We start from the raw sequence: 15213 nt of genomic DNA on the forward strand, positions 1-15213 counted from the left end.
GCAGAGAGAGAAGGAGACAGAATCTGAAGCAGGCTCCAGGCTCTGAGCTGTCAGCACAGAGCCCGATGCAGGGCTAGAACTCACAAACTGTGAGATCATGACCTGAGCCAAAGTCAGATGCTTAACCAACTGAGTCACCCAGGCGCCCCTGACGTTAACTTATTTTAACAACGACCCATACTTCTGATTCAACGACTATATTTGAATATAGCCTTTACTAAGAATTTGGCAACATCCACTATTTAAAATCTCAGGACTTCTAGCTACCATATATAGGCAAAAAGTGTTTCACAAGGCAAAGTTCAATGCCTCCAAAAAGAGCTTTGGGGGTCCATGGTTTGAGTAACTTAACTATACTCTGCATATATAGAGGGCACAGCAAAGGAAAAATATATAGTGGTTGCTACTAAGGATCGTGTATCTTTGGCCTTATTCTCTAAAAACAGACTGAAGACAAATAATAAAGCATTCAGAGGAACTTAGGAGAAGGTCTTTAGGACCTCAGAGTAGGCAAAGATTTCCTAACAAGCAGAAAGGCAAAACCACAAGAGAAAAAAATTGGTATTTTGGGCTAAATAAAAATTGAGAACTTCAGTTCATTAAAATAAGTCATTAAGAGAGCGAAAAGGCCATCCACAGAAAGGGAGAAGGTATCTGCAACATAAATGGTTTGACAAGATTTATGTCCAAATCACATGCAGAACTCCCACAAAGTGGTAGGGAAAAGACAGGAGACAGGACAGAAAAGCAGACTCAACTTGGCCAGACCCTTCACGAAAGAAACTATCCAAATGGCCAAAGACATACAGACTGGTAGTTCATATCATTAGCTGTCAGGGAAATGCAAATTAAAACCACAACAAGATACTACCACACACCCACCAGGATGATTACAAAGAACAAAGCAGGGCCCCTGAACGGCTCAGTCAATTGAGTGTCCACATTGGCTCAGGCTGTGATCTCATGGCCGTGATCTCGCAGTCAGTCATGAGATCGAGCCCCGCGTCGGGCTACGCGCTGAGGGTGGAGCCTGCTTGGGATTCTCTACGTCTCTCCCCCACTTGCACGTGCGCACGTGTGCGCGTTTTTCAAAATAAATAAATAAGCATTTTTTTTTCTTTAAAGAACACGGCAGAGAGTCAGTGGCAATGGTGACGGGGTGCAATCAGAACCCTTACATTCTGGGGTGACAGTGTAAAAACTGCTACAACGACTTCATAAAACTAAGAAACTCAGACCCGCAGGTATTACACGACATATATTCACCAAAAGACAAGTACTAGAAGTTTCTAGAAGCCCTCTTCATAAATGGCCTCAACCGGAAACCATGCAGATGCTTGTCAAAAACAGAATGAATAGAGTACAATATGTTCGCACAGTGGGAAATCTACACAATAGTGAAAACGAACGATCCGCAGCCAGAACAGCACTGCGGGCCAGAGTCCCCTGAACACAGTGTCGAGTGAAAGAGGTCAGACACATAGGAGTCCATACTGCATGATTCCATTTATACAAAGTGCGAAAACAAGTGTCTCTGGGCTGTCGGAAGTCAGGATCATCACGGCCCCTGGTCGGGGTGGGGGGCAACGAACAGGAAGAAAGCCGGAGGCACTGGCAGTATCCTATTTCCCGGACTGGGTGCTAGTGCGTGCACGGTGTGCTCAGGGTGTGAAGGAGGAGACGGTTGTACACGTGATTTCTGTACTGTACGTATTTTATATTTTTTATATTTTGTGTGTGTGGTATACTTTCATGACAAACAAATAAGCCAACCAAAGATATTTTGAGGATCTGGCATGACCAGAGAGCACAGGAAGCTAATGAGCAAGATCTTAGAATAATGACAGTTTAACCCCAAAATAACTAATTTTTCCTCTTGGATCCAAAACGTTTCAGTTGCTTACCTGTAAAAACTTATTTAATTGATTCTTTGACTTTTCCATAAACTTGTGATCTATAGATTTGAAAGGCAGCTTGCTAAGAGAAGGCAACTGGACTTTTTTTAAAGAAGGGAAACACTGTGGAAGAAAACATTAAATGTTAGCAACTCAGTCATATTTATATCTTGGGGGGGGCAGTTTAGATTTATAATTAGAACAAACCAAGTATCTTCTTCCTGTTCTCGTTCCTCTTGAGATTTAAGACCTTGAAAACCCGCCTGTTCTAATCCGGCTCCAAGGAATGAGGAGGAGCAGGACATTTGATGAAAAAAGTCTAAAGCGCACCCGTAGGCCCACGAAGGCCTGGAAGCCAGGCAGCCCTGAGGCCAGGCCAATCGGGTGGATTTGTGCAACACGAAGCAGCCCAGTGCTCTAGGCGGGCACACCCGGCTCACAGACGATTTTTCTGTTAGGATGTGCTTTGTTTACAACATCTCCACGTGTGGACAAGTTATCAAAGCTGACAAAAGAATACAACGGAAAGAAAGAGTAACTGGGCTTGTAGCTTTCTTACCGCCTTTCGCAATGTAACCATATTAATAATAATACTGCATATTAATAAACAATAACAGACTTCCCTTTGTGGATGAAGGCCTACATTCTGCCAGACACTGTGCTAGAAGCATGGCGTGTGTACCAACAGCTCTAAGAGTTGGCAATGGCTATTCATTCCTGTTCTACATAGGATACAACTGACGACAGGATTAAAACCCAGATCCATCTGACCACACAGTCTGTGTCCTTTGTGCCAATTCCCAAACTCTCCAGACTCTGCCCCCATTTCCAAACGCTGGCCTTCACGAAGGCACTGGGGCCATCTGAATGTGCTTAATGAAACCAGCTGGCATCGACAAGTCAGGGAGCACAGAGTCGGCCTGCCACAGCCTTCGGTACTGCTGACCCTTGGCGCACAGAAGGGGCACAGGAGCACCCGCTGGCCTGGCCGTAGCAGGAGAAGGCGTGGGACAAGTCAGTCAGAGCAAGTGCACGCAAGTGCTTCGGGTGCCGGGAAAGGGAAAACTGGCCCTTCCCTCGCAGCCCACTAAAGGACCAGCAGTACAACGGCACGTGCCCAAGGCTGTACATAAACCAGGGCTCCGACTCAGGGTACAGTCGTAGAGAAACGAAACAGTGAGCATCAGAAGGGAAGACTGCACTTCCCCGGGGACCCGAAAAGGTGCTTCCTGTCCCAACTGTCAACAGAAAGCATTCACATACAAAAACATGACAACTCACACGATGCTAATTTCTAAGGGTGAGAAAAGAACCCAGTGATCAGCTAAAGAGAGGAGAAAAATGACAGACATGGAATTTTATAAGGCTTATTTCCTCTCAGTCTTTGATCTACCTGTTTCTGGTTTTCTAAGAATATTTTCCACATACATTTTATTTCAAAACCTCCTCTCAATTCCTTTTGCTCCTTCTGTTTTCGTCAGCAACTAGACCGATCCTAAACTTGGCTTCACAATGGTTTGTCACAGGGCAAACAACACATTTTTCTGCAGTGTCAATTGTACTCGACAATTTTGGCAAAAATTTAATCTTCTATTGAGACGGCAGTTTGCTTTCCACACTACCAGGGTGACCACAGTCCACTGGAGAAGTACCAGAGTCGGACACTTGGTTGTGGCCACCGACCTTTTAAAAGCATTTGAAGAAGTTATAGAGGATGCGTGCAGGGAAAGCAGAGCGGGAAGTGACCAAAGCCACATGATGTCAGTGGTTCGTTCATCTGTCCATGCCAGATGCATCGTGGAGAAGGCGATCGGAACGGCAAGGCAAAAACCAGCCAAAGTCAGAGTGACCAGGCTTGTTTGGGATCCCTACTGATTAAAGTATTTTAATAAGGGAAAAGTCTACTTTGCTCATGATGCTCTTTAGCAGCACACTGTTGGGGATATCGTGCTTCTCAAAGCTCCACTGTCCCACGAACAAAGCAGGTAAAACATGAACTGGCCGAGATCGTTTTCAAAGTTGGACAAGTCACAGATCCAGTGACGGGAAAACCCTGTGCAGGAACTCCCTACCTGGAAAGCCGGGTCAGTCTGGAACCCACCCACCCAACCAAAACTCTGGAAGAACTGAATAGCTCTTCAGCAGAGTAAAGGGGGACTGGAAGAAGGAGTCAAAGGGAAAGATATCTAAGTTGGCTTTATGGAAAAAAATTTTCTAAGTGTCGCTACAAACTGTCCAATTTCTCTTCTGGTATTTATGGAACAGGTAAAGTAAATAAGTAAAGGCCTTGTTAAAATTTTTCATTAAAGTTTAAGGTCATGTTTTAAATTTCCTTTTCATTAGACATATTTTCTCTTACAGTAAGTATGCCTAGTAATCCCCATTGTTTTGTAAGCTCACTATTTTAGAAGGTTTTTGTTTTTTGTTTTTTTGTTTTTTTCATTTGCCAAAGGAATCTTGAATTTATCTTAGAATCTTTGGGGAGGAAAAAACCTTTTGATATCATAAAACGGATTCACATTAAGTGAATATTTATTTTTGGCGGTACATATTCAAAATTAATTTAAACTTTTTCTCTGATTTAACCAATTATGAATGGAAATAACAGTCTGATTGGGGTCAGTCTGTATCAGATTAAAGTCTGTATTAATAAGAAAGCTGACATATAGAAAATAAAACTTGAAAATTCGAAAAAAAAAGGGCACTTGAAGAAGTTATAGTATTCACAAGATAGTGATTAAAAAGGTTTAAAAAAAATCTCCTCAGGAGAAAAGGTTATAGGAAATAGACATATTTCATTTGCAGAAGAGGAGTCTGATAGGTGACCACAGGATTTTACCAAGAGTCAGTTCATTCTAAGCCAGAGAACAATAAACAGAAACAAAAGTAGACATGACTGAAAAGCTTTTCAGTTGCTGGGGAAGAGGGCAGTCACCTCCAGGAGGAGGAGAGTTAGAGAAGACGCAGTTCCTGAGAAAGATGGAAGAACAAGAAATGGAAAGTAAGATGACCCGGATTCCAATCCTGGTTTGGCCACTATGTACACGTCCTATGATAAATTGACCAAACTCTCTGGGGTCAGTTCCTCTCACCTTAAAATAAAAGAAGTGACCTAGATTAGAAGCTTTCTAACGTTTCTAACTAAAACTCACAGTAGGAAGTGCATGCTACGCTGCAGCCTGCACACGTATAAATGCATATCCACATAAATAATATAATCCACATGTAAAGCTGAGAAGTTCTATGAGACAGTGTTCATTACTACCACTGCTACCACCACCGACACGATAACGTTTATTATGCGAAACACTCTCTTCTAAATGCTTTGGATAAACGTATTCTCTTAATTCTCACAAATCTGTGAGATGGGAGAGGTAGATGCTATGGATATTCGTATTCTACTGATGAGGAAGAAGAGGGACAGAGAGACAGAGTGACAAGTCCCAGGTCATATAGCTACTAAACAGTATAGCCACAGTCCAAACTCAAGCAGTCTTGCTCCTGAGTCTATGCTTTCAACCACGACACTGTATGACTCCCTTACTTGTTGTGCTGAAATCCAATATATTCTATGCTCTGTCCACTGCTGCAATCAATAACTGATTTCACTTCCCACTAATGGGTCACAACCGGCAGCCTCAAAACCGGGGGCCCTAGATGACCCCTAGCTCTCTTTCAGCTCTGGGGTTCTCTGAGGCTTAGTGGAGATCAGACAGTTCTTTGTCCTGAAGGATTTACTCTAAACCGTCTGAGCTATGAGTTAATTTCCAAATGTCGGACTGAAAAAGCCACTTTGCCAGTATCCATAGCGAAGGGAGAAAGGTTAATGATCAGTTTCCTTATATGTAAAAATTGAAATGAGCTCTTAAATATCTTCTTGCTTGTAATTCTAAACCTCGTATTCATGAGTATTCATACCTCACTAAGTTTCCGGTGTAAATTCTGAAACTCACTGAGCCTTCTAGGGACGGTCCAGTTCTTAGTTTCAACTCCGCCAACTTCTTGTAAGCTTACCATGACAAAGTAACAGGGCATTTGCTCACCATTCTCTTCTGTAACCTTGGAAAAAACAGACACCACAACAACAAAAAGCATGGTTAGCGGATGTGGTAGGCAAGATTTCTAAATACTCCCCAAGATTTCCCACCCCTTGGTGGCTACACCCTGCATCATCCCTGGAACTGTGAATATGGTGTCCATTCCTGCGATTAGGTTATGCTATATTTGACAGCTGACCTTAAAGAAGGGAGATTACCCGGATGGGTCTAACCTAATCATACAAGCCCCTGAAGAGCAGAGACACTCCCTGGGATGGTAGGAGGACAGGAAGTCAGAAAGACAGGAAGCGCAAGAAGGACTCGGCATGTGGTGCTGGCGTGAAGATGGAGAGGGGCAGGTGGAAAGGACGTGGCAGGGCCTCCGCTGACAGCCAGAGACGAGACCTCAGGTCTACAACCGCATGGAATGGTATCCTGCCAACACCCTAAACGAGCTTGGAAGTGGCTTTTTCCTCAGAGTCTCCAGACAAGAACTCAGTCTGGCCAATACGTTGCCTTCAGCCTCGGGAAACAATGAGTAGAGGACACCGTCATACGGTGCTGGACTTTCAACGTGCAGAATTGCGAGCCAATCAGTGGACACTGTTTTAAGCCATGAAACATGTGGTCATTTGTTACATATCAAAAGAAAATTAATATAGCAGACTTAGCATCCTAAGTGTATTCCTTTGAAAAAACAAATTAACAGAAAGCAAAAAGGTGTAAGATATGCTAAAACCTGTCTCAGAAAAGGATAAAGCCTTCCCCAGTTTAATTTCTGGATTCAACAAACCATGATTTCAATTTTCATGAAATTTTACATTGAAAGATATACATTGAAAGAAAAGATTTCCTCTACCTCCCAACTTAGATAATTCATTCAGACACACACACACACACACACACACACACACACACACACACACGATATCATAATTCAGAAATAGGCCATTATTATACTTAACATAAATAGATTAGAAACAAAAAGAAAATACTGAATTTAGGCTTGAATTAGTATCATCAATCAAATTAGAGACAAAGAGTCAATAAGAAAGGCAAAGGAAAGAGACACAAGACACACTGAGCACCCACGGAGCCCTGTGACGTAGGACCATTACCCCACTGTGAGGATGCAGGAGGTGAGGACACACACAGGGTCTCTGGACTGTCCTACGATCACACAGCTAGTGTGGGTGTCAGCCAGGATCAGAACTCAAGAGAATCTGGCGCGACGTAGATACATCTCCCACACATTCCCATGCAGGGCTGCCTTGCAAACTCTGACGGTCAGGTAACCCTTCAGGGTCCATTGCCATTATCTTTTCGGTGACCACGGTGCCACGGCGAGCTCTTGAAGCTGACCGTAATGGGAGTGCTCACAAGTACCAAAGAGCCGGTGCAGCACCCAGTGAAGCACTCCTGCCACGGGTGTGCTTTCAGAGCTGCTCTCGGAGAACATGAATTGCGTGCTATCCAATCTAGAGGTGAACTTAGGGTTGTGAATCTTAAGCAACCCCCACCCCACCACCACAAAGAGCGTGTAAAGACACCGGGCTGATGGGCAAGATGGAGAAGAACAAAGATAAAGTGTACAAACAGGCCCTTACAAATCTAAGGAGTTAAGTATTTTCACAAGCCGTTTGAAATAATAGTGGAACAAAACATTAACACTGTGTTCCTCATGATCTCGTTATTTGTGTGGACCTGACCTTCATCTCCAGATTTCCACATGACTGATAGTAAGCCAGGTGGGAACAAAGAAGTTGTCAACAGTGGAAATGCCTATATGCATCACTCCTTGAAGAGAAATTCTTTTTACAGACAAAAGGGATACAGCATATTCTGGAAATTGATACCCATATCCCTCAAAGAATAGCAAAATATTTTCTAAGTCAAAGCAAAAAATATTCATTATTAAAGATCTTAGAGCAATTGAGATTTAAGTAATTGAAGTCAGCAGAATGGAACAATCAGAAACACTTAAAATTTTTAATTTTTCACCACCAAATTTCAAATAGTGCCCTTCCGTTTTATTTCAACCCTCAATGGCAAAAGAAAATGGCAATTCAAGGACATTACCTGTCCCTATCTGAAAGGTGCTTACAGTTCCAGTGAACAAAAACAACCTGAATTGGAGAGAGATCAGATCTATGCCAGGCAGCTCTAGTACAGCTCACAGTCAAGGGTACTAAGACAGAGCGAGAACAGTGAGGAAAGAAGGGGGCAAATGCAGTCTGTAAGAGCAAACGTAACTTTTCTATCCTCAACCTTAATTCTGGAGGACAAAATCTTGTCTTATAAAATCATACTCATTTTTTAAAATTTTTTAAATGTTTTTGTTTATTTTTGAGAGAGAGTGCAATTGGGGGAGGGACAGAGACAGAGGGGAACAGAAGATCTGAAGCAGGCTCTGCGCTGAGAGCAGCAAGCCTGATGCGGGGCTCCGAACTCACAAACTGCAAGATCATGACCTGAGCTGAAGTCAAAGCTTTGCTCAACTGACTGAGCCACCCAGGCACCCCGAAATCATATTCTTTTTTATTATTTTTTTAATGTTTATTTATTTTTGAGAGAGAGACAGACGGAGTGCAAGCGGGGAGGGGCAGAGAGAGAGGGAGACACAGAATCCCAAGCAGGCTCCAGGCTCTGAGCTGTCAGCACAGAGCCCGATGCAAGGCTTGAACCCACAAACCATCAGATCGTGACCCGAGCTGAAGTCGGATGCCCAACTGACTGAGCCACCCAGGTACCCCTCCAAAATCATACTCTTAAAGAAACTTGGAGGAAAAGCAGTCACCTACCTCTCCACTGGTGATGGAGGCTTTCCACATTCCGAGGTTCTCACACCACCAATCTGTTCTTGCCATGTGCAGCTGTAGGTCCGTGCGTTCTTTCTCTATTAGAATTATTTCCTCCTTCAACTTGGAAACAATCTGCAAGAGGGAAAACATCCTGAGAGTTACAAAAGCGCTTAAAATGCTACACAATTCAGCAAAGTAGCAGGGTACAAAATCAACAGACAAAAATCAGCTGCATTTCTATTATACACTAACAACGGACAATCCAAAAAGGGAATTAAGAAAACAATTCCATTTACCATAGCATAAAAATAATAAAATATTTAGGAATTAGACAAGAAGTGAAAGATTTCTACTATGAAAACTACCTAACACCGATGAAAGAAATTAAAGATGACAAATAAATGGAATGATATTCAATGTTCATGGATTAGAAGACTAAGCACTGCTAAGATGTCAATATGACTCAAAGTGATCTACAGATTCAACACAATCCTTATCACAATGCCAGTGATTTTTTTCCTGCAAAAATAGAAAAATCCATCATAAAGTTCACATGGAATCTCAAAGCAGACTGAACAGCCAAAACAATCTTGAAGAAGAACAAAAGTTAGAGGGCTCATACTTCCTGATTTCAACACTTACTACACAGCTACGCTAATCAAAACAGTACGGTACTGGCATAAAGACAGACATATAGACCAATGGAATAGAACAGACCAGCAAGAAATAAACCTTTGCATATACGGTCAAGTGATTTTTGACAAGGGTGCCAACACCATTCAATGGGAAATGGACAATATTCTCAACAAACAGTGCTGAGAAAACTGGATACCCATAAGCAAAACAATGAAGTTGGACCCTTACCTAACACCATAAATAATAGACAACTCAAAATTCATCAAAGACCTAAACGTAAGAGCTAAAACCATAAATTCTTAGAAGAAAACACAGGGGGAAAGCTTTAGAACACTGAACTGGTAATAACTTCTTGGCTATGACACAAAAGGCACAGGCGGCAAAAGAAAATATAGGAAAATGGGACTTCATAACAATTTAAAACTTTTGTGAAAAGAATACTACTGACACAGTAAAAAGGCAACCCGCAGAATTAGAGCAAATATTTACAAATCACATATCTGATAGGGTACTAACATCTAGAATATATAGAGAACTCTTAAAACTTAAAAACAAAAACCAGCCTGATTCAAAAACGGGCAAAGGACTTGAATAGACATTTCTCCAAAAACATTCTATAAATGGCCAAAAAGCACATGCAAAGATACTCAATGTAACTAATCATTAGTGAAATGCAAATCAAAACCACAATAAGATACTACCTCGCACCCATTAGGATAGTTACTATAAAAAAAAAAATGAAAAACAACAATTACTGGTGAGGAGATAGAGAAACTGGAAACCGTACACACTGTTGGTGAGAAGGTATAAAATGGTGCTGCCAATATGGAAAACAGTATGGAGATTCCTCTAAGAATTAAAGACAGAATTACTGTCCCAGCAATTATGACCCAGCAATTTCACTTGTGAGCACATGCTCCAAAGAATGGAAAGCAAGATCTCAAAAATGTATTTGTACCCACGTTCGTGGTAACATCATTCACAAAACTTAAAAGGTGGAAGCCAAACCAACATCCACTGATGGGTGAACGGATAAACAAAATGCTGTATGTACACGCAATGGAAAATTGTTCAGTCTTAAAAAGGAAGGAAATTCTCACACTCGGTATAATACCAACGAACCTTGAGACCTTAGGCTAAGGGAAAGAAGCCAGTCACAAAAGGACGAATACCGTATGCCTCCATTCATGATGTATTTAAGAGTAGTTCAATTCATACGAGGTAGAAAGGAGAAGGGTAGTTTCCAGGGGGTTGGGGACGGGAGGATGGAAAGTGTCATTTAAGGGGCACAAAGTTTCAGTCTTGCCAGATGAAACAATTTCAGGAGATGGGCGGTAGTGATGGTTGCATAACAATGTGAACGGACCGATGCTGAAGTGTATACTTGAAACGATTAAAATGGTAAATTCAGGTGATGTCTATTTTGCCACACTTTAAAAAAGTAATTTAAAAAAAAGAGAAAGCATGCTCATCATCCCCTTGGACCTCTTTCATGAGAAAACCTGTAGTTTGAGGGCAGAAGCTTTGCCTTAAAACTCTCCTGAACATGCCAGCTACGAGGACTCTTTCCTTTCTCAAAAAGCCTCCAGGAAGCACTCGTAGCCTAAACCTTGTCCTGCATTTTATTACCATCAGAGCTGTGACCACCCTGCTTCATTTTCCTGTGAGGATATTTTGGTTCCACAATCAGCATGTTTGCTCCCTCCTTAGGAAGGCTGGCAGCTCTATAGGTCACTGGTTCTCCACAGTGACCAGCAGAGCATCATGCATTTACTCATCACTTATGTTGCTGAACACACCCTCAGAAAGTGCCAGAGGAGGTCAGTTTGGCAGACTGAAGAGCACCAGCCATACCTGTAACAGAGACATCTCCCTGTTGGGTCGCCGAAGACGTATAAACACAAAGCAAAAAGCCACGCCACTGCACGGGTTTGAGAAATGCCAGCTGGGGAGATGCTGTTTACATTTTTAAACTTTCCAATTCTGTTGGCTTTTAGCAAAACAATTTATTTCTTGTGTCATCCTGTGAGGTTCTCTAAATTGTGACTCACAGCATTTGAAAGAAAAATAAAAGTAAGATGATTGTCCTTGAAAAGTTAATGTACTTCCAGAAATGGGTCTGGCACAAGGAAGTGCTTTGCCCTCTTCTGCAAAGGTACCTACCATAGGCAAGCCAGGTAAGAGAGCACAGGGCTGCTCACCGCAGATGACCAGAGAGAACCCCAAAGCACAGAAGATTAAAAACAAGTGTTTTTCGGGGCGCCTGGGTGGCTTAGTCGGTTAAGCGGCAACTTCAGCTCAGGTCATGATCTTGCGGTCCGTGAGTTCGAGCCCTGCGTCGGGCTCTGTGCTGACAGCTCAGGGCCTGGAGCCTGTTTCAGATTCTGTGTCTCCCTCTCTCTAACCCTCCCCTGTTCATGCTCTATCTCTCTCTGTCTCAAAAATAAATAAATGTTAAAAAAAAAAAAATTAAAGAAAAAAAAGTGCTTTTCTAACTCTATACTAGATGCAAAAAAGTAACCACGGAGCGTACAAATACAATTTTTTTTTTAAAGAAACAGTGATGCTTTGCAATATAAACTGCAACTACTACTTATCAGATCAGAAAAATGGAAACTTTCAAAGACAACCTTGAAAGTGAAAGAGTTACCTTCTTGTCAGGTTTTGGTGCATTTTGAATAGAATTTAGAGCTTGCCTTTTATATTCAAGTTTCTCATTTAGTTCTCGTAGTTTGTTTACAGCAAAACTGGCTTGTTCATTAATCCGACTGGTGCCTTCATCTACAGCTTCCTCACCAGCCTCACCTCCTGGGTCCTGGGGGAAAAAGTCATGTGAACCACACTGTCTTAAAACGATGGACTATTCAGCAATGAGTACCTAGCATACAGGTTCTAGATCATTACAATACACTTAGCCAAAGTACTAGATTCCCCTAACACTTTGTGGTAGAAAGTTCAGAGGCAGGCTGCTTTTCCTCAGCAAAGTGCCAAATCAAAGTTATTTGGAACCACAGTAACTGGCATTGAGGAATACAATGAAAGAAAAAACATTTAATAGCCTGAAAAACAGGGCAGAGTGGGGGATGGATTCCACACCATTATTTCCCAAATGGTACACCCAAGGGAATCTGCATGGAACAAGAAAAGGCAACTGAGTTATCTGCCTAACTCAACCTGAGTGGTCTGTGCCTAATCTTGGACAAAGACACAGAGATGAGTATGGCTTCCTTTCGGGCTCCTAAGAATATTCTAGAAAACTTATGCTAAGTACTTTTAAAATAAAATTTCCAGGGGCACCTGGCTGGCTCAGTTGCTTGAGCATCTAACTTTAGCTCAGGTCATAATCTTGTGGTTCGTGGGTTCGAGCCCTACATCGGGCTTGCTGCTGTCAGCACCGAGCCCACTTCGGATCCTCTGTCCCCCTCTTTCTGCTCCACCCCTGCCTGCACTCTCCCCAAAATAAATAAATATTAAGAATAAAATAAAAATAAATAAATAAAATTTCCAAATTCCCACTAGTAAAAGTATTTTCGGTATACACTTTGTTCAGTCCCTCCCCTGAAGATGTATTTCACAAATCAACAGGTAGATCATCTTATGAGTTAAATGGTTAAGATTTCAAAGTGCCTTCAGATTCATACAGAACTGCAGACCTTTGAAAAATCTGGATAGATTAGCAGCAGACAGCATATAAAACAGACCTGTCAGCAGCAACAGCATGTAGGACAATGGAAAGAAGTCCTGAGAATGATCTTTTGCTTTATTATTCTCCTTAACATTCTTCCAGAATTTTCCTTCTAATTTTTATTAATTGAAATAAACGGTAAAAGAAAAAATTTTCTTCAAACAAGAATGAAGTATTAATAACCCTAGAAAACGAAGCTCTTTTTTTAAATTTTTGTGCGGTCTTTCAAACCCTTGTCCAGGAGTGCATTTATCATGACATAATTGTATACCTTATATACATCCAAACAGGTATTCTGTCTTTTCCCTATAACTTATGATGCTGCTTATTTTCAGGGCGTTAATTACTCTTCAAAATTAGAATTTTTATGGCTGCATACCATCCTATGAATTGATGCTACCCTGAGGCGTGTCCCTACCGCTGCTCCTGCTCTGGGTTGACTCTGCTGGTTCACCATCCCAGAGGTACTAAAACAAACTCCACAGTACATTACCTTTTCTACCATTTAGTTATTGCCTTAGGGTGAATTTCTAGAAGTGGGATTATTGCTACAAAGAGCAGAAGCGTTCAAAAGGTCAGTGATACATATTACCCTTGAGTCCTAGGTGAAGCTGGATAATTTTTCATATTTGTTTACTATTACCTTTCATATCAACTGTCAGTTCAAGACTTTATCCAATTCATCTATTGGGTATTGACATTTTTAACTAATCTGCATAACCTCTTTTACAGCATTTACTTATTAACCATTTTAATTTCTGAGGCAGAGAGAGAACACGGTTAAACTTACCAAAAAACATATAAAAAATAAAAAAAAAGCAAACTGATCTTAAAAATACAATGGGTGAAGGGGAGTGGGACATAGAGGCTTTTAGTTATGGAATGAGTAAGTCTTTGGAAGAAAAGGCACAACGTGGGGAATACCGTCAATGACATTGTACTAGCATTGTACGGTGACAGGTGGTACCCACACTGATGGTGAGCACGACACAACAAACACAGACGGCGAATCGCCATGTCGTGCGCCTGAAACGAATGCAACATTGAATGCTACCGGCACCTAAATAAAAAAATACACTGTGTTTCCAATTAATGTCAACAAACAAACGATGCTTATTTATATTTTAGGGGTGAGATTTGGGGAAATAAGTATCAGTATCCTTATCTGCATAGCTTTAATCAGGAAAACAATTTTTTCTTTGACACTCAAAAGTCTATCAGCCAAAAGAAAGTTCCACCGAATGAAGAATTCTTCTTGTGCTGGAACATCACCATCACAGTAGCTAGAAATAGTGTGCCATAGAGATGAAGTAAACAAACTTCAGTTCTAATAAATTGTATCTGATGGGGAAAAAAAGATGCAATGACTAAAGACTTTTGGCCCTGTTGGTGGTGGAAGACACAGAAAGTGTGAAGAACTAAGTAACAAATCTTTAAAAAGTCTGAATGAGTGAATTTAACAACAGTTCAGAGACACCAACTTCTAATACCATCAAGAGCAAGCACTTGATTCCTCAGAGTTTGAGATATAACCGGGCAGAAAAAAATCCAAAACTAATTATTAGCTTTCTATGTAGGGTGACTGTAAATAAAACATTTTGTGTTTCTTTGTACCTTCACAAATCGTAAAGCCCTCTAAACCTTTAGTAGTAAATGAGAGATGGTAAATGAGAGTAGTAAATGAGAGATCTCCCAAATGATAGTACACTTAGGAGAATCAGACCCAAGTGAGGTGTGGCTGAGCAAGGTTTCTTTCAGAGAATCTTACTTCCATCTGATTTTTTAAACTCCAAAATACTTCTTGTAACTGCCCCCCACATCCTCTTCCTCTCCTCACTTACCCATCCTTTGTCTCTTCTCGGACTAGACTAAGTTCTACTGATTCTCTCATCTGGCCTACACCACCTTGCAGACTCCCTGTCCTCGCTTTTCAGGAGCCACACACGGGGTGTGTCGCAGGTAGAGACAGGGCTGGGAGGCTGCAACGCGAGGAAGTGGTGGTCAGTTGTTCAGAGGAACAAGGGAAGAGTGCACGAGTTCTACTTACGGTCCTGCATATTAAAAGATGAAGAGGTGCCCCAAATTTGCCTAAACAGTACGTGTCCGCCTGATCATATTCGAAGCTTAACCACTGAGAAGGAAGGAGAAAATTAAATGTG

The 15213-nt window shown here is 41.6% G+C and overlaps 1 protein-coding gene and 1 pseudogene across 5 annotated transcripts in view; one reads left to right on the forward strand and one right to left on the reverse strand.

Moving 5' to 3' along the window:
* Positions 1-15213, reverse strand: part of SNX25 (sorting nexin 25) — a 131704-nt gene that overhangs the window by 15163 nt on the left and 101328 nt on the right. For 3 of the 5 annotated variants that reach the window (XM_078445293.2, XM_078445295.2, XM_078445294.2), the window contains exons 10-13: positions 12020-12184; positions 8734-8865; positions 5814-5954; positions 1905-2018 (exon numbers count right to left, since the gene is read on the reverse strand). In XM_078445293.2, coding sequence (XP_078301419.2) covers positions 1905-2018; positions 5814-5954; positions 8734-8865; positions 12020-12184 — 552 coding nt within the window. Of the gene's footprint in view, positions 1-1904; positions 2019-5813; positions 5955-8733; positions 8866-12019; positions 14396-15213 lie in introns of those variants that run through there. The other 2 variants (XR_013555005.2, XM_078445297.2) reach the window with 2 other exon arrangements.
* On the forward strand, positions 3468-4045 carry LOC132691557 (small ribosomal subunit protein uS17m pseudogene; annotated as a pseudogene).

Source organism: Panthera onca, chromosome B1, assembly GCF_046562875.1.
Source record: "Panthera onca isolate mPanOnc1 chromosome B1, mPanOnc1 haplotype 2, whole genome shotgun sequence".
Lineage (NCBI taxonomy): Eukaryota > Metazoa > Chordata > Mammalia > Carnivora > Felidae > Panthera > Panthera onca.